This window comes from Malus sylvestris, chromosome 13 (assembly GCF_916048215.2).
Source record: "Malus sylvestris chromosome 13, drMalSylv7.2, whole genome shotgun sequence".
Classification (NCBI taxonomy): Eukaryota; Viridiplantae; Streptophyta; class Magnoliopsida; order Rosales; family Rosaceae; genus Malus; species Malus sylvestris.
Window position 1 is genome coordinate 3,545,429 of NC_062272.1, and position 23,062 is coordinate 3,568,490.

At 37.6% G+C, this 23,062-nt stretch overlaps 2 protein-coding genes across 2 annotated transcripts; one reads left to right on the top strand and one right to left on the bottom strand.

Annotated features, from left to right (window-relative positions):
• Nucleotides 1–5,075: 5,075 nt before the first annotated feature.
• LOC126594942 (phosphatidylinositol 4-kinase gamma 5-like) lies at nt 5,076–8,487 on the bottom strand. Its single transcript, XM_050261220.1, has 2 exons — nt 8,177–8,487; nt 5,076–7,695 (listed from the first exon to the last, which is right to left on the bottom strand). Exon 2 carries the CDS (start codon nt 7,555–7,557, stop codon nt 5,491–5,493), a length of 2,067 nt encoding a protein of 688 aa, XP_050117177.1. The 5' UTR covers nt 7,558–7,695; nt 8,177–8,487; the 3' UTR covers nt 5,076–5,490.
• Nucleotides 8,488–19,475: 10,988 nt separating this feature from the next.
• On the top strand, nt 19,476–22,959 carry LOC126594943 (transcription factor BIM2-like). The gene is made up of 7 exons (XM_050261221.1): nt 19,476–19,939; nt 20,187–20,271; nt 20,761–20,830; nt 20,926–21,021; nt 21,475–21,896; nt 22,158–22,287; nt 22,548–22,959. Exons 1-7 carry the CDS (start codon nt 19,840–19,842, stop codon nt 22,647–22,649), a joined length of 1,005 nt encoding a protein of 334 aa, XP_050117178.1. The 5' UTR covers nt 19,476–19,839; the 3' UTR covers nt 22,650–22,959.
• The last annotated feature ends 103 nt before the right edge of the window (nt 22,960–23,062 follow it).

The window sequence follows — 23,062 nt, forward strand, 5'->3', positions numbered from 1 at the left end:
TATTGCAATAAGTGACATTCAAGATCAGTATAGGACTGTGAGTGATTTCAGTATACAAGAAGTGACAGAAGTAGAAAATAGTAATCAAATGGAAGAACAAGATAGAGATGTCTCTGAAACTGTTGAGATCACTAGTCCTTATGATCATAAATGGAGAAATATCAGTGATATCCTAGCACAATGCAACCTTTGTATTGTGGAGCCAGAGAAGTATGAGGAAGCTGCACAAGATGAAGCTTGGATAAAAGCTATGAAAGAAGAACTATCCATGATTGAGAAAAATGAGACTTGGAAACTTGTAGACAGACCAAGTGATAAACAGGTTATCGGTGTGAAATGGGTGTTCAAAACCAAACTGAATTTGGATGGCTCGGTACAAAAGAACAAGGCAAGACTAGTTGCTAAAGGATATGTGCAGAAACCAGGACTCGATTACAATGAGACTTTTGCTCCAGTTGCCAGATTGGACACCATCAGAACACTGATTGCACTTGCTGCACACAGAAGCTGGAAGATATTTCAATTAGATGTTAAGTCTGCTTTCTTAAATGGAATATTGCAGGAAGAAGTATATGTTGATCAACCTGAAGGGTTTGTGATTAATGGTAAGGAAGACAAAGTTTACAAATTGCACAAGGCTCTTTATGGCTTGAAACAGGCGCCTAGGACCTGGTATGGAGAGATTGACAGCTATTTTGCTAAGTGTGGATTTGAGAAAAGCTTAAGTGAAGCAACTCTCTACACTAAGACAAGGGGAGAAAAGGATATACTAATAGTCTCCATATATGTGGATGATATTGTGTATACTGGAAACAATCAAGACATGCTGGATGAGTTCAAAGAAGATATGAAGGAGAAGTATGAGATGTCAGACTTGGGTCTTCTTCACCATTTTCTGGGAATGGGGGTAATTCAAACAGAATCTAGCATCTTCATTCATCAAAAGAAGTATGCCTCTTCCCTGTTGGATAAGTTTGGATTGAAAGAATGTAAATCTGTCTCTATACCTCTTGTGGCTACTGAAAAGTTGAGTAAAGAAGATGGCAGTGGTGCAGCAGATGAAGAGAAATACAGAAAGCTTGTAGGCAGTTTATTGTATCTTACTGCTACAAGACCAGATGTGATGTATGCAGCTAGTTTGTTAGCTAGATATATGCATTGCCCTACAAACAAGCACTATGGGACAGCAAAACGAGTTCTCAGATATGTTAAAGGGACTTTGGATTATGGTCTGAAATATGAGAAAGGCAAGAAGGCAGTTTTGATTGGATTTTGTGACAGTGATTGGGGAGGATCAATTGAAGACAGCAAAAGCACCTCAGGCTATGCTTTTTCGTTTGGAAGTGGAGTGTTCTCATGGGCTTCTGTGAAGCAAAGCTGTGTTGCTCTCTCCACTGCTGAAGCAGAATACATAAGTGCTTCTGAAGCCACAGCACAAGCTATGTGGCTTAGATTTGTCTTGGGGGATTTTGGAGAGTTGCAAACAGAAGCAACTCCTTTGCAGTGTGACAACACATCTGCAATTTCAATCACTAAGAATCCAGTGTTCCATCAGCGTACAAAACACATCGATAGGAGATATCATTTCATTAAAGATGCTCTGCAGCAAGGAATAATCGATTTGATCTACTGTCCTACCAAAGAGCAAGTTGCAGATATTTTTACCAAAGCTTTACCAAGAGAAAGGTTCAACTATCTCCGAGACAAGCTTGGAATTGTATCAGCTCAAAGCTTAAAGGGGAGTATTAGTGTATAAGCTGTGTGAGCTAAGTAGAGTTAAAGTAAATAAGCCTTGTGTTTTAATTGTGTATTCACTTAGTCTTAGATTATGACAAGTGTAAGGCTGAGATTGTAGTGTTGGTTGTGGTTATCCAGCTAAGGCTAGTTGTTATGTTCACATGCCTTTGTGCGCGTATTTTGATATTGAGATATATGAAACATCACTCTCAGATTTTGAGAGGAAGAACAGAGCATTCCTTTGTATTGCATTTCTCTCTAACTCTTCAGATTCCTTGCTTCCATAGAAACATAGCTAATCACTCGAACTCTAACAACTTGGCCTTTAATCTGTAGCGTTACAGACAGTCGAGTCAATCACTACTAATCAATATCAATATAGTACTAAAAAATCTCAATACAATTCAATATAAATAGTGAGTAATACAATCAACTTTCTTACGTAGGACTTTACATCTTCAGTACTCGTCATCACGTGAAACAACTCCTTGATCGCCCACGCGTAAAGCAACTCCGCATCAGCAATCCATTTTTTTTTTTTATTTGATTTCAGTTTCAGGGATTAGATTCAAGTGTCCAAACTCATGACGTTGGGTTTTCAAATTCATTGTCTAAACTCAGGACTTTAGGGTTTTCGATCCATAATTTCAATACGAGTTCAATCGTGCTGGAAAAATAAGCCTGCTCCGATACCATATCACGGTTTCATCAGGGATCAATAATACAGTGCATGGAAGCGTACAACAAAAAACCCTGAAAAAAAGCAGGCAAAACAATCCGCTGCCGGAGGGTAGAAACTCAAAATACAAAAAACGTGTACTATCCAAGTGATGGCTTTCGTGTCGTGGGACCTTTCTCCATGTGGTGCTGGTACTTATCACGTTTTGCTTTCGAAGGCAGATTCTCTGTCCTCCCAATTCTTATGCCCTGTTGTTTATGCGATCACGGTTAAACCACGTCAACATTATATATATATTTTTTAGCGAAGTTGCGACGCTAACTCAGGTGGTGGAGAAGTTCGCCAAGGACGAACCCTCCTCAAATGGGTCGCTGGTTTCTGATCTGATGGCCGCGTAGAATAATTTGGAGGAATGAGAGGTGGCTGAGGTTGGGCCTGCTGCGTTGGTCTCTTCAGCTCCCTCCATGTTTCAATTTCCAACCCCATCCACCATGATTTGTGTTTATGAAAAAAAATTGCTTGTTGGTTTTTTGAAATTGAGAGCAAAAAATGAGTGCAGAGAGAGAAATGGAAAGATCGGAGAAGGAGAAAGAAAGTGGAAGGGGAAGAGGAAGGGATCGGTTGGGGGAGGTGAAGAGAGTGGAAGAAACGGGTGGGGGTTGCGGGGGAGGTGGGTGTGGGGTGGGTTTTGGATGGGAGGGGAGGTGAAGAGAGCAGAGGAGAGGGAGGTGGTCGGGAGGAATGGGTTTTTAGTTTTTTTTAAAATTATTTTAATAGGATAAATTATTATAATATTTTAATCTATAAAAAAAAATTGCCACGTGCCATAAATTTGGCAACCACGTGACACAAATATAGCAACTACGTTAGCTCATAACGGATCAATGGATAGAAAATGTGACGGATGTATTATATTGAAATACAATAATACTTGAGGTATGAAAGTGAAATATTTTAAAGATGTTGTACGAGGTTGTAATAGATCTCAAACCTAACTGGTACAATATAATTTACCCTTAAAATAATTAATTTAAAAAATAAGTATTTAAAAAATAAAAAATAAAAATAAAAAACCCATAACCCTCTTCGTCTTCCTCACCCAACACCCCTCCAACTCCACGGCTCCACCCCTTCATGGCTTGCGAGCAGTTCCCTGCCACCATCACCTGCAAGGCCGACGCCATCACCCTCTATGTCACCTATGTCGCGTCGAAGTGGTTGATCTTCAAGACCCGAGCTTCAGCAACCATCGACCTTTCAACAGCCTCAACTTTACGACCCGCGGAAATTCCCAAAAATAATGAGTGGGTGTTTTTGTTTCGTGCTCTGATGGCAAACCCCAAATCCCTAATTCCCTTCCTCTTGTTCAAAACCTGCATTATAGCCAGTATTACATAAGCCAAAGTCTTGCCTGACCCAGTTTTCGCAATCCCAATAAAATCGCGACTGTCCAATAAGAATGGCCAGGCCTGGGATTGAATCGGAGAAGGACTCCTGAAATTCTGACAGCACTGTAAAACATCACTGGGAAGCTTCGATTTCGCAAAGGAAGTCAATGGCTTGTATTTGGCTTCCTTTGCATCTTTCCCAGTAACCACCACAGCTGCGTCTCCAGATTCTCCTTTGTTGGCATAGCTAATTTCCTGTGGATGGACCACGATCAGAAGACGTGCCCGCTTTGTAGGACGACGTTCGTGCCCAGATCATTCTTTCTTGCTTTCCTCTGCAATCTAGGAGCTGGGTTCTTCTTCTTCATACCCTGTTTGGCTGTCGAGAAAATATGAGTGAGAAAATGAAAGATATGGATGGGTTTTAAAGGTTGAAGCTTGCAGATGGTGGCTTTTTTTTATCTGATTTGTGCTCAAATTTTGGGGTTTTGATTGTTAAATTTGTTCTTTTAACTGGTAGAAGACAATGGATTTTGCCTGTAAATTTTGAATTAGGGTTTTCTAGCATTTGAGTTGGGAGGAGTGGATCGGAGAAAGGGTGGCTCGGGTAGGCAAGGGGTGGGTGATGGGGTATGAGAGAAGGGGGTGCTCGGTTGGAGAAGACGAAGGGGGTAGAAGGGATGGAGGGGTGGAAGGGATGAAAAAGTGTCAGTGTGGGGAAGACGAAGGGTTTTTTTTTAAATACTTTTATTTAATTAATTGTTTTAATATTTTAACTATTTTTGAATGACACGTGGTGCTTAATCATTGTCCACATAGACGTCACGTCATCAGTTAACGTGAAACTTAACAGTCTGACTAACGGATGTAGGAGATTGTCCCAAAATTAACACTTTAGGTATGACTCTGGGACAAAAAAAATCTTCATATACTATAAGTTTGAAAATCACAAAACTTGAGAGTAGTAAATTGAGATTTAACCTAATTAATTATATAAAGTAGGGTGCATAGTTTAATGCCTAAAATTGAGAGAAATAATGCACACCAAAAATTCAGTATATTAATCGGTGGATATTTTGCAACAAATAGGGACGTCATTTGAAAGGAGTGGAACAAAGAGAGTCGCTTCGACAAGTAGCAATGAGTTGGACCGGTGTTAGTTTTCTTTATCCAATTTCAGTTGTTTCTAGGGGGATTAGAGTTACGAGACGTCGAGACCAGAAGCATAAAAACACTAACTTTCTACTTAAAGGGGAAATGAAAACACGTAATTTGAAACAAGGCCCGAATTTACATAATCCTTCCTTTTCTTGATTTCATTCTACAAATTATTTATCCGACAACTCCATCAAGGAGCGAAAGAAAACGAAATTAAAAAGAAAAAAAAATGGAAACAAAAAATACAAAGAAATACATCCAATTCTACTCTCAGCTCATCTCGCTCAGCTGATTGCCCAAGAATATTTACGGCGGCAGTTTTCCTCCTACAGTCACTCGTCACTACAAACGCCTTCCAACTTCCGAGGGGGAAAATCCATATAAACCCAAATGCCAAATCTAATCTCAACAAAACCCCCAACATATCCTTCCACTCCCACCACCCCCAAACCCTACTAATCTTTATTACGCTTCGTCTTCAGTTGCCTCTTATCATATAGACCGCAGCAAGCGTTTGCTGTCTCAGTCTCAAAACTGGCACGACGTGCCAAGCCTCTGTCTCTGCCTCTGACCTAGGGTAGCAGATTTGCGTTTGGCAAATGCCGGGTACAGCATATCTTGAAACTTCTCCAGAAACAAGGTCCAGGCATCCTCGCTCATGTCAGCCAGCTTCACAAAGCACATGCTTGCAGGAAGCTGCTCGTTTGCACTCCTGTGCCCCGATGATGTATTCACCATGTATCCGTTTCCTGGTTTGGAACCCATATGCTTCAGGTGGTTCTTCTCTCCCACCAAAACTGTGCTCTTCAGTGACATAGAAAGCTTTGAAACGCTTGGGACCTTTTCCAGAGTTGGCAGAGTTGCTAATGCCCCTTGCTCTTCCACTTCACTGTCCTCTTCCTCCTCGATGCTTTCTTCAAGTTTAGAGAGAAGCGAGCGGCCATGCCCACTCCCATTTGCAAATGGAAAAGATGATGCCCTGGTCAGATAATCATCTGCTGCAGATTTCAAGGTGCAGTCTTCCTCTGCTTCCTCACAATCTATGTCAAATAGGAACTCCTGATCTCCCGAATCAGCCTTGGGGGACAGCACCTCCACCCTCTCTGCTAACATCGTCCTTGCCTCCATACAAATTACCTCCAGTTCACTAGGTTCCTCCTCGCCACTGCGAAATTCCCTAGTCATCATCTCACCTATTTCAGCAAGACAGAGACCATATGCAGCAGACTCCTTCAGGAAAATGGTGCAAAGAACCAAAACCCTGAGACAAGCCTCTCGAATCATGGGAAGCTCCCTTCGCAGCATCTCACAATCCTCAAGCGGATCAAGCTTTTCTATGTACTCAAGCTCATCATCTGAGAATGGAATAGAAGCCTGAGGCCAATGAATCCACTCAAAGTAGGGGTCCTCCAAAGTTTCTGGCAAACAAAGGCCATGGTCAATTGGAATGAGCGCCACTTGACCAAACATCCCGACACCGTCCAGTTTCCTAACTAAAAGGTTCCCTGCATGCCTGTCAGTGTTAAGAATCCTAATGTCTAATATCCCTATACGATGCACAGAAGTTACGGGGAAGCTGGATGTCCCATGATCACTGGCATCAAAATCATGTTGTATGAATTGTTGGCAAGATGCAATCTTGCTAACCAGCTTCTTCTGGGGAGTCTTGTTCCCGTTCACCCCATCGTTTATGTTAAAGATAGAGTGAGTGATCTTCACCAAGGCAGTGGGAGGCACATTGGCAAAGTGTTCTTTGTCAAGCAGGAAAGCTGCGACTTCTCGGAATCCAGTCTCCCCAACTCGCACCGAGCGCTTCAAACCTGGTTGCCCAAGAGCTTTACCGACAAAACCTTTTGGGTTATTAGGCGCAAAAGGTTCTTCATCAGTTGGCTTCACTATTGAAACACACTCACCTCTGCTGTTCCTGAAATAGTATGCACCTCCAAGCCCACTATGAACAGGAATTGGATCAACCCCCATCTTGATGGCCTTCACCATATCCTTGACCACTGGTCTTGTCCTAGTAAACCGAACCGAGTTCCCTAATATCTCTATAGGACCACTCCGATCTCTCTGCTGCAGATCCTTTCCAGTAGGCGAGAGACATGGAGTTGATGAACTTCTATGCATAAGGTTCCTTGTGAGAAGAAGAGGGGAGTCATTCCTAACTGCACTCAGATCGTTCTTCAACACCACATCCCCAAATGTCAACGAGCTTCCATCAGTTGGGACATTGAGAGCAATCTGCAATCTTCTCTTCACAGTATGGACATTATCACTGCGATCCAAATCCATCCCCAAGACACATCCACTTTCAGTTTGCACAAAAACGCGCCTCCAACCAGTGTGCTGCTTCCTTTCCATTCTGTTGCTTCCATGGTACTCCCCACTGAGCGGATTGCTAAATAGTGCCACTGCCATCTGGGTCTGTACTGGGCTGTCCAGCTTCCGAGACATAAAGCAAATGGAAGTGACAGTTAGGAGGCCGGCAAGAGAGGCGGCAGTAGAAGAGATCTTCTCCCCTTCCCGAACGTTGCCAAGTTCCAAAGCAGCCAATGATGGAATGAGTAGAAAATTCGATTCCAAAACGATCATAAGAGAAGGACTTCCAAAACCCACCAAGATTCCGTGAGCAAAATCACCTAACGAACAGGAGACCGAAAAGTTAATGCTGGAGCTCAATGCTACATTGAGTGAGAAGCCACTGCCATCCTCTACCAAAAGATAAAGATTCTGCATCGAAACGTAACAGCCGGATGTTAAATTCATTATTTTTCCATAGAAAAGAGACCTTAGAACAAAGAGTGGGTCAAATACAGAAATCAGTTCACTTAATCAATTGAACTTTACACTAATTCATTGATTTAATGCTCCAAGCATCCAATAGCACCAAAAGCACAAAATTTGAGATTAATGCACTTTACAGTTTCTCAAAACCCAAATATTCTTAAAACAAATCGATTAAATTCGAAACGGAACACTTTTTAAATCCGAATCACTGAAACTGAAACCAAATCCTATAAAATTCCGATTCTCCGCCCCCAAATCAAAATTACAGAACCCTAGCATTGATTCGACTCGATCTACAAGGAGAATATCAACGACAACGCAAAATTAACGATAAAATGATAACATTGAATCGCAAATGACAATGAAGAACAAAATCTGGACATTATTGAGGTGGGAAACATCGCAATCAGAGGCGGCGACTCACCAGAATGCAAGATCTGGAAGAGCTATCCACCAAAACGCTCCGAAACGACGAAACGACGAAACGAGAACGGCCGCTAAAACAACAAGACGGAATCCTTGGCGCGCGCCTCCTTGAAATTTGACTGAGAATAACGGAGGCTTAACGGACCGCGCGAGATGCGAATAGTTTAGGGGAGGAAGGGGGAGAATCGTCCGAGTCGACTCACAAAAACCCTCGCCGGTTTTCCTGCGTCGCCGTCCTTCTTCTTCTTGCTCTCTGAGTCTGTAACTAATCTTTGCCTTCTCTCTCTCACACCAGTCTCCGCCCAGACCACGCTACGATCTTTAACTCAGCGCGTAAAGCCCGGTTAATCAAACTAACCCTGGTTAAAATCTGACCTCACCCTCTCTCTCCTCTCTCTCTTTCTCTCTTTCTCTCTCTTGCTTCTGTGTATCTGATTCGAATACTCTAGAACACGTAATTTGGGCCGCTGGATCGGTGGACTCTTGGCCATCTTGGACCGTGTGATGAAATTGGTCCACGGTGTGGTGACGTGGAGATAAGGGACTGGGTGATGACATGGCATTTCTCACCGTCGCTTTTTAATTTTTTTTTTTTTTTACAGTTTCTATGCCGGTCTGATGGACGAATCTCTCGAGCCCACGGATGGGTCAAAAGCTGGGTTTGATGTTTGTATGACGAAATTGACCCTGGAAAATGCACGCCACCGCTGCCCCTGGAGAGTGGGAGTGGCAAATTTTGCTGCTGCGGAATCTGGGTAACTTGTGGGGCCGGGTATGATAGTACATGTGTTGCTTTTCGGTGGACTGATCGTACGGTTTCAAGGGATTCAGACCATCTCCAATCGTCCAACCGAGAGCCAGGTTAAGTATAATCCTATCATAAAAAAATCATTTTCAACCGAGGGTTAAAATTTTATATGATCAAACATAATTTATTATTTTAATTGAAATATTATGATTACTTAAATTAAATTACCTCAATAATTTTATGTTATGGATTGTCAATAATTTTCATGTTGTTAAATGTTTTTAAAAAGAAAATTGTTATTCGCATTCCAAAAATCTCGTTTTGCATTCCAAATTTTCTATAATTATAAAGAAAATTATATTTATGAGGAGCGTATAATGAAATTTTTAGAGTGCTAATAATAGTTCTCTTTAAAAATGTTGTTAAAAAAATGTTGTTTAATGTTACTTAATGTTATTTAGTGTTGTTTAATATTGTTTAATGTTACTTAATGTAAAATAAAAAATAAAAAATCAAATATGATGTCATCATAACGTCACATGTGCCCCCGCCCCAAGCCGGTTGGCTCATTTGGGAATCCCGGTTGGCCCTTTGGCCCTTTTTTGTCCAGTGGAGCCCACAAGCCCTTTGACCTAGCCCTTGGTTTGAGACGATTTTCGGCCTATTTTCGAGCCTTTGGACTCTTCAGTTGGAGATGGTCTCAGAGAATTTATTGGATTTCTTCTTTTCATTGGAAAGAGAATTTGTGGATTTCTTTTACATTTTGTTAATTTTTATTCGTTGATCTCTTTTAATTCATTTGAATTGACGGTTGAAAATTGAAAGAGGTGTGAAAAGTAAAAATGAGTCTGTGGATCGCACTACTGTCTCATTTTCGGATCAATAGTGTATTTACAGATGGGTAATGCGGTAAAATAATTTTTTAGAACAAAATTGTAAACATGTTACTTGTTATCAATAGGGAAGAAGTGAGTTTTTAAACACTTAATTTGAATCTCAATAACCACATCATATGGTTTATTGTGGTTTGATAGATGATCTCCATAAAATTACCCAATAAAATTGCTCTATAAATCGAGTATGAAGCAAATTTCAGAAGGAAGTAATTAGGTTTTTTTTTTTTTTGCTAAGATTGGTATAAATCGAAAGAAATGAAGAAATAAAATACCATACAAACCCTAAAAATAATAATTGAATCCAATCTAGATATTTTTAAGCCCGTAGTGCCGATGTATGCTTCGAGCAACTTTAGTTTTTGGAGCGGGAAACATTGATCAAACAAACCTGATTAAGTTCAAATAAATTTTATCTTTTGAATATTACGGATAACATATTTTCGTTTTGAAGTGCTAAATGTGTTCTCATGCTTGTCACACTCAAAGATTCGCCAATATGGTGGCTAGTAGATTGCCCAAGTTGGCCTTGTTTTTTGTTGGATAGTGTTACCCGATCGGAGGCCGAAATTTGACAGTTGTGTGCGAGAAGTAAAAATGAATGCGTATAGCACTACCCTTTTTGTTTGAAGATCCTTCAAATGTAATCGAATTTGCCCTATTTGAACTTTGTACTTTTTCTTAAGACGCTAATAAAATAGCTATCGTTTCACCAAAAAAATAAAAAAAAGATCAATGGGAAGATAAAGTCGAACACTATTCCATTTTAATACATTCTTCCATAATCCTTGTCAATTACTACTTAATAAAAATTGACCGATAATTATGATTCCTTTATGGAGAATCAAACTTTGCATGCAAATGAGCAGATTTCAGTTTCAAGCTGTGGAAAGGTCCCCTCATTTTGGTTAACCTCTCAACTTCTCAAGCAAAAATTTCCATGACATGCAATGCAATTGATCTTTCAATTCCAAGTTGCATATCAACTGCCTTGAACATGCAAGAATCTGTAAGACAGAATGTGTGTTCGAAGTCTATGAAGTATCTATTTGGGACCAGTTTCCGAAAGATGTATGGAACTTGTGTGTGTTGATTTGTACGCTTATGCGTCCAGTTATACACGTTCCAACCTGGTTTCGTATGAAAATTCTTCATTGAGATATATGACCTCAAAGTTAACAAGCATGCAAATATATTTTAGAATTTATTTACAACGAATGAATTAGTATGAAATGAGTATGAGCATTGTTTTCATTGATATATCGAGCAACTAACGGAAAATTGTTTAGTTCGTGATGATTCATTCACATATTTGATGTAGAACAAATAGCCGAGTAGATTGAAGAGGAAATAAACCGTTGGAAGACAAAAAGACACAACGGGAATTTGCAAATTTGGTGTCCGAGCTCTGATTTGGGCCCATCATACTTCTTCTGAAAGAGAACGATGTCACGGTTCAAACTCACTAATTTGTTGTGACATAAGATAGATTTTAGCAATCCGAAACCGTTTAGGCTTCCAAACTACGTGTTAATTTCTATAATAAAAATTAGACCTTCCGTTATTCGCTTTGAGTTATTCTCAGGGAGTTGTACTCCGTTTATTTAAAGCCATTAATTGCTTCGTTGTAATCATCTTTCATCAATTAATCAAATAAAAAAATTTGGGATTTCTTTAAAAATACTTGTAAATTCCAGACTTTAGGTTATTCAATGATTTATCTTTCAACTTCGTACTACGTCGATCTTATCTATTCATAATTTCTTCAATTCGAATTAAATGAACATGTCATCACTTTATTTAGTTTACATCATCTTCAGAATGGGATAGAATCCACGATTTCATCATCTTGTTAACTGGATAACGACAAAGATTTTAATATAAAAAAATTTCTAAATTACGTTTTCGGTTTTGGAGGAGAGCAAGGACGGCGATATTAGAGCAACATTAAACTATAAATTTAAATAAAGTAAATACGACACTTCACACATAGCAATTTTTTTTAATTTTTTTAATTTTTTTGAACAAACGATATTTTTTATACTAAAAAGAAAGATGGTGGATTTAACCTCATAATGTGCTAATAATAATGTGATTCAAATTCATCATTGAAAAAAATCAAACCTAAAACCTCTCATTTATAAATAAAAATAAATATCACTTAATCGTAATACTAAGTTATCACTCATAGGAATTAGCCGTATGACTCGATTACAATATTAATTAATTAATTGAAAAGTTTAAGAAAGGTAGGGCCGGCACATGGGGCTCCGCTACAAAATTCCTCTCCTTCTCAATCAATCCAAATCCCCAAAGACTGCAGTCGACACACGTGATGGTGACAACGAAACTAATAATTACTTTAAAATCCGACTTGTCGATATTATCCTTGCCACCTGCATGTTTTTTAGTACAATTTTCATCTAATTTTTTATTTTTTGTTTCTATTTTTTATTACAAGTGGTGATATTATACGGCATCGTGCTCTCTACTACCGTTTTAAGGGTGTTTTCTACTACGATTTTGTTGTATTGAACAATTCTACCCAATCACTAAAATGTTTTTGTAAGTATTCTCGATACTTAAAAAGGGATGTATTCTTAATTTAATTGGATGCATATTAATTTTAAGTATTAGCGGTTTAGAATCGACACAAGTTCATGTCTAATAGATTGCTTAACACATCAAGTATTAGTAATGCATGTTTAAGTGACTGTATTCTATTGATGAATTATGAAATCTGATTACTTCAAGAATTGCTTATTAATTTGGTTTTATGCAATTGAATTTGCTGAGTTTATATATTCGATGAAGATGCTAAATTTTATAGATAGAAGAGATTCGATATGATGTGATTTTTTTCTTTCTATCAATCAGTATTTTGTTTATGTGAAATGGACATTGTGCTACAAACCTTTCGTGGGGTTGAAGAAAATTATATCCATTATTTAATTTTGGATTTAGAAGCTGTGAATGCTAAAAAGTTAAATAATAATATCTTGCCATACTTCTGATTCGTAGAACATTTTCGTCCACATTCGTTGGGCCATATTTTATCTATCCATTGCTAATCAGATAGCGGACAAACTAATGAAAGTGGATGCCCATAAACAAGCCATATCGCAGAGCCACACCGGTTTGCCCACCGACCGGATACATTGGATTTGCGTATCCCTACCCTAAAACCCAAAAGGATCATCTTTGATTTCGTGTCTGTTCATCATATATCGTGCAGTCAGTTTTTGTCAGATATTATTTATGTTTAATTTTAAATAAAAATATTTAAAATAATTTTTGACCGTACGATATACGATGAACGGATATAATTCACAGATTCCAATGATCCTCACAAAGATGATCCCGCGACGATCCAAATTCCTAAACAAATATAGTGGACAAAATCCCAGTCAATTGCATCCTGCCACGTAACACCCAAAGATTCTCCTGTTTCATCAAACCAGTGGCGCCGTCTGATTGGTTGGCCAGTGTCACCGTCTACGAGGGTGCACATAGGGTTTCCGGTGGGCGTTGAGCGCACATGGATTTGGAATTTTTAAGGGTCAGAGTCAGAGACGGGCAGAACAATTTGTCGAAACAACCGGGACTTTTACTGCTTGTTTTGTTGTTCAGAGCCCGTTCTTTTAGGCCGTGTTGGGTCGTCATCTTTGTTATCGTGTACTGTTCACGTGGATCAACCTCCATGCAGACGAGAGTGCCTCAACCTTTGTGTTGCATATCGAGATTTAAAAAGGAGAAAATTAATATGAGGTCTTTAATTTTAATGTTCATTAATTAATATCTTATCAATTTTAATATTTTGATCAACGTTTATAGTATTAATATATTAATGAATTACATGTAAGTTACATAATTTTTATAATAAAAATTAGTAATTGATTTAGAGTTTTAATACTCATACCCTTATTAAAATCCTAATTAATTTTTAATTCAAACATTTTCAAAATAAAAAATAAAATTTGTACCTATTAAATTTTTATAAAAAAAAAATTCAATTTTTTATTCTTATATGTACCCATTCTTAAATATATCAATTTGTTATATGAAAAATGTACCTTTTTAAAAATATAAAATGTACCCATTTTTTAAATAAAATTCATTCAATCTTTTCTCTAATCCATTTTTTAAAACTTAAATGGGTACATTCTATTTCCATGATCTGAGAATGTATACATGTCAAGTTTAATAGAAGAAATTTAATAATATTATTAAACCTAATATCTTTTTTTTTTTGGTTTTTGAAAAATGTACTATGTTTTGGTATAATAATTTTTTGGTTAGTTTTGATGAACATACCCATATATATATATATATATATGTATATATATAGATATATATATATATATATACACACACACAATATATTGGAGAGTATAATTTATCTTTAATATTTTTAATCCCATAAATTATGAGTTTTATTTAAAATCTCATTAATATAAATAACTACAAATTTCATTTTTAATTTAAAAATATAATAAACTACATGGAAATACATTATTAACTTCAGTCAAAAACTAAAAATCACAAAGGTTTCAGCCAAAGAACATTGGTAGTTAGGAACCGCATTCAAAGTGGCCCTTTAAAAAATGATTGAAGGGTTATGGTCATGTAATAATCAAACAATTTTAAATTCGATTTTCATGAATTACAAACTCGATCGTTTAATCGCGACCGACTCATTCAATGATATAGCATATTCTCACTATAATAGTGTTGTTCGAAGAAAAGCGTTTCGGTATAACTCTCAAAATCACTTGAATTTGTATTAAAAATTTGACGTACTTATTACAAAGTGTTTGTAAGGAGAAGCACATCGGAGAGAAACATTTCCAAACGGACGACCCTAAATTAGCATATATACAAGTACTTTCAGTGTTGTTGGGGACCTTTTCATCAACGAAAAAAAGTTATCAGGCTAAAATTGCGTTCTTATTGACCTGTTACCCAATTTTCCATTCTAAAAGGATAAAATATATACATTACAGTAGATTTAATCATGCAGAATTGACTCAAAACGAGTAAGCTAGGTTTCCACACATTTTTACTTTAGTTTACAGAAGTATGTTGACTTATGAGTTCGGTATAATTAATCTTAGTACTGGTTTGATATTGAGGTGCTTTTATAGAAAATGGAAATAAAAAAGGCTGAGCTCAAAAATGTGTTTGGTAAACACTTAAAAACAACTTATTTTCATAATTTTTGATGAAAAAAAATTGAAAATGTGAAGTAGCAAAAATGAGCTTATTTTCACAGCACAGCAGAAACAAATTTTTTTTTTCAAAGCACAGTAATATCAAACCAGCCCTTAATCTCCTAAGGAATTCTGCAGGTACATGTTTGATTGCTACTGCTAGCTAAACAAATATAGTTCCCAAGATATTGATTTACAAGTATTCCCATACCTTTTTTTTTTTTTTTGAAAGCTAGGAATTCACATTCCAAGGCTAAGAAGCTAAACAGATACAAGAAAGCCAATTCCAGGGCAAACACCAAGGAAGACCAACCAAGAATAAAAGCAGTGAAAGGGGATGAGACCAACAGACACTTCAACCAAGTAAAAGTGTCACCCCAAACACCACCAAAAAACCACTAATGAGGACATGATAGGCCATCATTACATAAGACATACACTAACGAAGATGGGGGCCTATCGACCCACACAAAATTACACATCTCCGTAAAACCAGCCTACGCGAGAGCATCCGCCGCCAAGTTGGCTGATCTTGGTACCCAAGACCATCGACAGTTCTGGAAAGACTCACTCAGCCTAAGAGCCCTTGCCAAGAAAGGGTAAGCCTCCCAACTGCCATTATCAAGAGAACCACGAAGACAAGAAATCGCTTCAAGAGAATCTGATTCAATCATGGCAGAGCTCACAATCTTGGTGGCCAAACAAACGTCACAATCTAATCTACCGTCGTTAGTTGGAACATCCACTCGGAACCAATTTAGTCAAGCTTATACCGAATTAAAACTTAACAAACAAAGGTGATTGCTATGATTCTCAACAAACAAAGGTGGTAAGGAAGCAAATCGAATAAAGCTTTTAAAATGACTGAATCCGTTTTAAAAAAAAATGTTTTTGGGTTCCAAAAGCACTTAAATACTTCTCACAAGAAGCTCTTATAGATTGGTTCCAAAAACATTTTCACAAAAACGTTTTCAGCCATTTTTAAAATAGTTTCAAATGAGCCTTAAGTCTATAAGGACAAGGTAACCTAGATTTATTTTCTTTCAAAGGCTAACTTATGACATAAATTGGATTTACATATAACTACTCTAAATTATGGCTCGTTTGGAAGTACTTTTAAATGACTAAAAACGTTTTTGGGGAAATTGATTTTGGATTCCAAAAGCATTTTAAATGTTTTTTGGAAGAAGCACTAGATATATGCTTCTTACTGGAAGCATTTAAAGTGTTTTTCTAGTGTCCATTTGATTACTAAGGATTAATTTCAAAAATATTTTTACCAAAACCACTTTCAGTAATTTTAAAAGTACTTCTAAACGAATCGTTAAGGGCTGATTAGAAAGAAGTAGGCCATACACAAGGTGTTAGTGGCTAACACATGTACCAAAGTCTAAAGCCCACCTAGTAAGTTATGGGCTGATTAGTGATGATTATGCGTAACTCGGTGGGCTCGGTTTAGGCTTACTAACTTGTGTGTGATCAAGGCTTTGTTCAGGTCATGTAGCAATATGTAGGCAAACACAAGCTCAGTCAGCCTAAGTTGAGCACATTTTAAGAAGGAAAATGATACAAACACATTTTTCAGCTTTTCGTCGGATGCACATTGGGATCAAGATAGTCTTATGATCATATGAAGTTCGAAAAATATACATGTGAATGTTTTAAATTCTTAGAATATTTGGTACGAGTCTATTTTGTACCTACCAAGTGTTTGATGTAATACTTGCTAGACATATCTCGACAGACTGCATCGATAATACTCGATAAATTCTCTCAATATCACTAATCAGATTGCTTCAGCATATGTCGATATCTGTTGACATTGCACAATATGGTTTGGTTGACGACAATAAGCCCACCAAGTGTTCAACGAAATGCCTTAGTGAATGAACTGAAATTTATTTTTTTTGCGCTTGGCGTTGTTTCTATTTAAAAAATTTGGATCTTTAACACTAGGATCTCCAAGATTCAAATCTTGAATCAGCCACTACTTCTCACACCTTGTTGTTTAATGTTTTCTGTTACTTTCTTTGATTTATTCAATTCAACAATCACAATAAAAAAAGTGTGAGAAGTTAAAAAAAGTTTGTGAAAATCACCTCCTTTTCAAAGAAATATTTTCCCAAGCAACACATCTATGAGGTTTTTTTTTTTTGTCAAACAATATATTTTGTTAAATTAGTCACTAACATAGTTTGAACTCACGCCGTCATGTAAAGGCTTAACACATTTTCAGCACTACACTGTGGGTTTGAGAAAGATTATAATCTTAGCTTTGGTCGTACATCCATCGTGACCATTAATCCATCAACCCTCATAGCCTGCCAAGTAGGAAAAAGAAAAGAGAAAATAATAAATAAATCAATCAATCAAATAGAAAATTAATGAAAGGGGTATCAAATATTTACATTTTAATAAAAAAAACCACCTAGTAACTTTATTGTAAGATCCCACATCGTCCAGGGGTGAGGATCCTGTAAGCCTTATATGTATATTCTCATCTCTACCTAGCACGAGGCCTTTTGAGAGCTCACCGGCTTCGGGTTCCATAGAAACTCCAAAGTTAAGTGAGTTCGCGCAATAGCAATCCTATGATGGGTGACCCACTGGGAAGTTACTGTGTGAGTTCCAAGAAACAAAAATGTGAGGGCGTGGTCGGGGCCTAAAGCGGACAATATCGTGCTACAGCAAAGTCGAGCCCGGGATGTAACAATTTGGTATCAGAGCCAATCTTTGATCGGATGTGTACCGATGAGGACGTCGGGTCCCTAAGGGGGGTGAATTGTAAGATCCCACATCGTTAAGCAGTGAGGATCTTGTAAACCTTATATGTATATTCCTATTTCTATTTAGCACGAAGCATTTTGGGAGCTCATCGGCTTCGGGTTTCTTCGAAACTCCGAAGTTAAGCATGTTCACGCGAGAGCAATCCCATGATAGGTGACCTACTGAGAAGTTCTCGTGTGAGTTCCCAGAAACAAAACCGTGAAGGCGTGATCGGGGTTTAAAACGGACAATATCGTGTTACGGCGGAGTCAAGTCCGAGATATGGTGGGGTTTGGGCGGGGATGTGACATTTATTTAATATTAAGAACAAAAGAATAATTAAAAAAAGAAAAAGAAAAAAAACCAACTTGCGCTGGGGTGCGTACCTCTTCCACACTCCACTTTTTTTCTCCCATTATCAGCTACCTATTGTCAGCTACATTAATAGATTTTTTTTTGGGCATAGAATAAGAAAAATAATTTAAATTGAATTACATTCTCCAGTTTTATTTTTTTGGTGTTGTTTCCCAAAAGTAGTTATGATGATGATAAATTTTTCAATGTACCCGGAACACAGGTGGTACACTAGATACAAGTTGTGAGATTTTTTGTGTTAAAAAATTAATAACATAAAAAATAAAATTTTCAACCACTTACATAATAACACGTGGTATACCATTTGTATTATTGGTGCAAAGAAAAATTTCTCTAGGATGACACCCAAACTCAAGAAATTGGATGGAGAGCTACATTTGTTATTGTAGGTATGTAAAAAATATAACGAAATTTTAATTTGGTAATTGAAAACAGCTTTTTAAATATAATTATTGAGAACATAATATTCTCAAGGTTTTGATCTAAATAGTCACTTTTGGGTTCATCATTTTTGGCACAATGGGTACTTTTACATGACAAAAAATGGTCTAAGTTTCAAACCTTATGAATCTGAACCAAGAATTAAACACTATTTATAAAACTTCATCAATAAGTAGACACTATTCATGAAACTAAACCAATAAGTACACACTATTTATAAAATGAGACCAATAAGTAGACACTAGTTATGAAACGAAAACAAGAATTAGACATTATTTATAAAACTAAACCAATATGTGAAAACTATTTTTGAAACTGGACTATATACTATTTATGAAACTGGAGTAAGAATTAGACAATATTTATGAAACATGACCAATAATTAGGTACTATTTATGAAAGTGGACCAATAACTATACACTATTTATGAAACTAGACCAAGAAATAGACACTATTTATAAAATTGTACCAATTGCTATACATTATTTATGAAACTGGATCCAATAACTAGACACTATTTATGAAACATGATCAAGAACTAGACACTATTTATAAAAGTGGACAAAAAACTAGGCTCTATTTATGAATTGGACCAACAAATAATATAGTACCGTTCAGTTTCATAAATAATGTTCATTTTTATAAACAATGTACATGTCCTTCTCTTTAGGTTTTTTTTTTGTTTTATTTTAAATCGTGTCATTTTCATTAAAATTTAAGTTTTTTTGTCATTCTTATTACAATTTAAGGGTTTTTCATTAAAATTCAATTCTTTTTTATTAAATAAAGTTATAGTATGATTTTTTTGTTAAAATAAACTTAGCCCAGGTTATTTCGATGAAAGTTCACTAGATAAAAAGCAAGCCCACTTAAGTGACCTCACCGGAAGCACGTGAGGTCACCCACAAGCTAATGTCTGCTCCATCAAGTTCTCGCGTAACCGGAGTCACGGTGGTTACAAGGCACTGACAGAGACAGAGCAGAAGCCAACATCAGTAGCTGCCTCCCCTCAACTAAACCGCCGGGGTTCCTCTGCCGGCAGAAAACCCGAAAAAACCACCCCAACCCAATTCTCCGCCGTCTTCAATTTCGCAACCAGCCACCTCAAATCTCCAATTCCGGCGCCGAGCATAACGTATCTGCGATTTTCTTATCCGGGTATTTTTCAGATTTGTCCATAAAGTATTGGAATTTAAATCAGGACCCATCGGAATTCACGTAGAGGAGGATGAGAACCGCCGCGAAAAGCAACCAGGAGGAGGATGAGTACGACGAGGAGGAGTTTGGCTCCAGGAAAGAAGGTCCTTCTTCCAATTCCAACAGCAAAGGTGACATATTTATAACCACCTTGTTTTCGATCATGGTTATCTCGAATTTGTAGATCCAACGTTATAATTTGAGGATTTACTACATTGGCAATTGTAATGTTCTTTGTTTGATTGGAATTTGAGTACGAAATATTTCACCTTTACTGTTTTTAGCTATGTCTTTCCCTTTGATTTTATGGGTGTTTTGAGAGAAGCATGCATTTCTGTTTTCTAATTTGGAATTCTGGATTTTGTACATGGAAACTAGATGCCAAGAACAACGATAAGGCTAGTGCTATTCGATCGAAACATTCAGTCACAGAGCAGAGGAGGAGGAGCAAGATCAATGAGAGGTAAGCTTTATGTGCATCTGTTATTCAGCAAATGCGCATTTCGAAATTTACTTTGGCAAATTGGTTCGAAACAGAAAGGGCAGGGGAGTTTATTCGTAGGACATTGCGCACTATTTACCTATTGGATTGGTGTTATTAGTTTGACAGTGCTTTTGATGTTTGTACGGATGGTACTTTAGCAGCTGATTAGTTGATGATGGTGCTAGTTTAGCCAATTACTTGTCGCCTTGCGAATATAACTTATTCTGTTGAAACAAGTCCTTTACTTGATTAGTTCATCTTCTTTAGGGTAGATAAAGTTTGAAGTTTCCATGGTTTTCATTTAACCATCGGTCACATGGTCATTACATCATAGATGTTGAAGCTCTGGTGTTACGGTTGGTAAGCCATGGCATTAGGTGTTGCTTTTACAAGAAAAGTGTAATTGGTTTAGTCAGTTGTCAATTTACTTGTCAATAGAGCTTGAGGGAGCTTAAATTTTTGTTTCAGATTCCAGATATTGAGAGATCTAATACCCAATAGTGATCAGAAAAGAGATACAGCATCATTCCTGCTAGAGGTATGTTCTGTAAATGCGGATAACTGTGTAAGTTGTCAAACTTATTTTGAAAGCACTTTGTAAGCTTACTTGGTTATTTCTCATTTTTTTTGCAGGTGATCGAGTATGTCCAGTATTTGCAGGAAAAAGTCCACAAATATGAAGGTTCATACCAGGGTTGGAGTCCTGAGCCCGCAAAGTTAATGCCATGGGTAATGTACTGAATCTTGGGTACTTATATAGTCCGGGTGTAAGGTACTATGTTCACCTGAAAGCACAAAGGCAGGTGTTAAATAGCTGTATATGTGCATACTTGAGAAATAGGGTTGATCTATGCAATACTGCGGAGCATCTGACTGCTTACCGTCCTGCATAAAGCACACTATAATTCCTTTCAAGAGTATATAATCATTTATGCCCCTACTTGGTCTAAGAAGTTTTGGCAACCTTTTTCCTTTTTGGAATTGTTATTGGTTGCATAAAAAGTTTATTAATTGGGTAATTATGGGATGGACTCGATTGTTGTTACGGTGGAATCGTATTAAAGTTAAACTGCTACAATTTATGTTTTCTGGTGGATAAAGACAATGACCGTAGCTTCTGAATATGACAGTTTCTTGTCAAAGATACTTTTGGATCTAACATTTACCCCCTTCATGAAACAGAGAAACAGTCACTGGCGTGTTCAGAGTTTTGTTGGTAATCCTCAGGCCATAAAGAGTGACACTGCACCAGTGTCACCATTTCCTGGAAAATTTGATGAAAATAACATCTCTATCAATCCGAACATGCTGGGAAACAGCACACCGAATCCAGTAGAATCTGACCCTAGCAGGGATGTTGCCTCCAAAATAGTGGATCGGCAGCCTGAGATAGTGAACAAGGGGATTCCTCAGCCTATGCCTCTACCAAACATTACTCCCCCGGTCAGAAGTGATGGTGTGCTTGCCCATCCCCTGCAGGGACAAATTTCTGATGCTCAATCAACTCAGTGTCCCACCACTAGTGCTAGTGATGCACTGAGCCAACACGAGGGGCTGACAGTTGAAGGAGGAACAATAAGCATCTCAAGTGTTTATTCACAAGGGTGAGTACTCAAACTATATTTATAGAACCACCACTTTGAGAAACATCGGAATTAGAACATACTATGAGTCTCATTTAACTTTTGGAAATATTTGCCGTACTACGTTTTGCTTTGATCCATTTACTATTGTGACTCCGGACCTTATTATTGATCACATTTGCTTAAGTTGTTTGTATATTATCTTAGTGATACAGTGTACGTCATGCATTTTCTTGATCAGTTTCTTTGCTTCTGAGTTCTAACTGCCCAATTTATGAACAGGTTATTAAACTCTCTGAGCCAAGTGCTGCAGACTGCAGGTGTTGATCTGTCGCAGGCTAGTATCTCAGTGCAGATTGATCTTGGGAATCGTGCGAACCGAGGGCTGTCCTCTGGAACACCTGCTTCTAAGGTATATGTTGGGTATTGATGACCTGGAATAGTATAAGTGGTTCCATTTATTTGCTTTTCTTTCCACTGCCTGACCACTCTCTCCGTTAACCATCTTTCTAAACCATGCGGGTCTGTTTATTTCAAATTACAACACTCCTTCCATCCATTCCTATGGATTTGTCAACCTGTATGGTTACGCTACAAGGGACTGTGCTAAGGTTTTTCACTCGTTCTCACAGACAGGAAAGATAAAGTCTCAAAATTTTTATTGCTTTCCAGGATAATGAGAATCCCCATTCAAGCAATCAGACGATGGCGCATTTTAGGGACGCTGGCAGTGGAGAGGACTCCGATCAAGCTCATAAGCGCCTCAAGACATAAAACTAGTGTGGAATCTCCTTATTCTCCGCCGTCACCCATATTTTCACTCCTTTATTCTGCTTTGGGATGTCTTAGTGTCCATCTTCTGGTTAGTGTACATGCAGTGCCTTGGTTTTTTCCTCTACATATTTCATTGAACACATGTTGAGAACAATTTCCCTCGGTTATAGATTTCTTTGAGGAAGGAACCCGTGTTAGGAGATGCCGTCACCCATATTTTAGTTTTATCGTACATAATTGTTTCGAATGTAACAATTGGAGCCATTCAGGTGCCATTTCGTGGTAATAAAGTTGTTAGTTCGTGTCTTGAGGATTATTTGTTGGGTAATGCTAGAGAGATCAATTTTTTTTTAAACCTAATTTACAAACCGAATGATGTGGTTGTAGATAATTGAATTACTAATTGTCGATTA

Coding starts and splice junctions, on each gene's coding strand:
- LOC126594942 (XM_050261220.1), bottom strand. CDS start 7,557: ATGATCGTTTTGGAATCGAATTTTCTACTCATTCCATCATTGGCTGCT.
- LOC126594943 (XM_050261221.1), top strand. CDS start 19,840: ATGAGAACCGCCGCGAAAAGCAACCAGGAGGAGGATGAGTACGACGAG. Junction 20,831..20,925: donor CAGCATCATTCCTGCTAGAG/GTATGTTCTGTA, acceptor TTTTTTTTGCAG/GTGATCGAGTATGTCCAGTA. Junction 21,897..22,157: donor TCAAGTGTTTATTCACAAGG/GTGAGTACTCAA, acceptor ATTTATGAACAG/GTTATTAAACTCTCTGAGCC.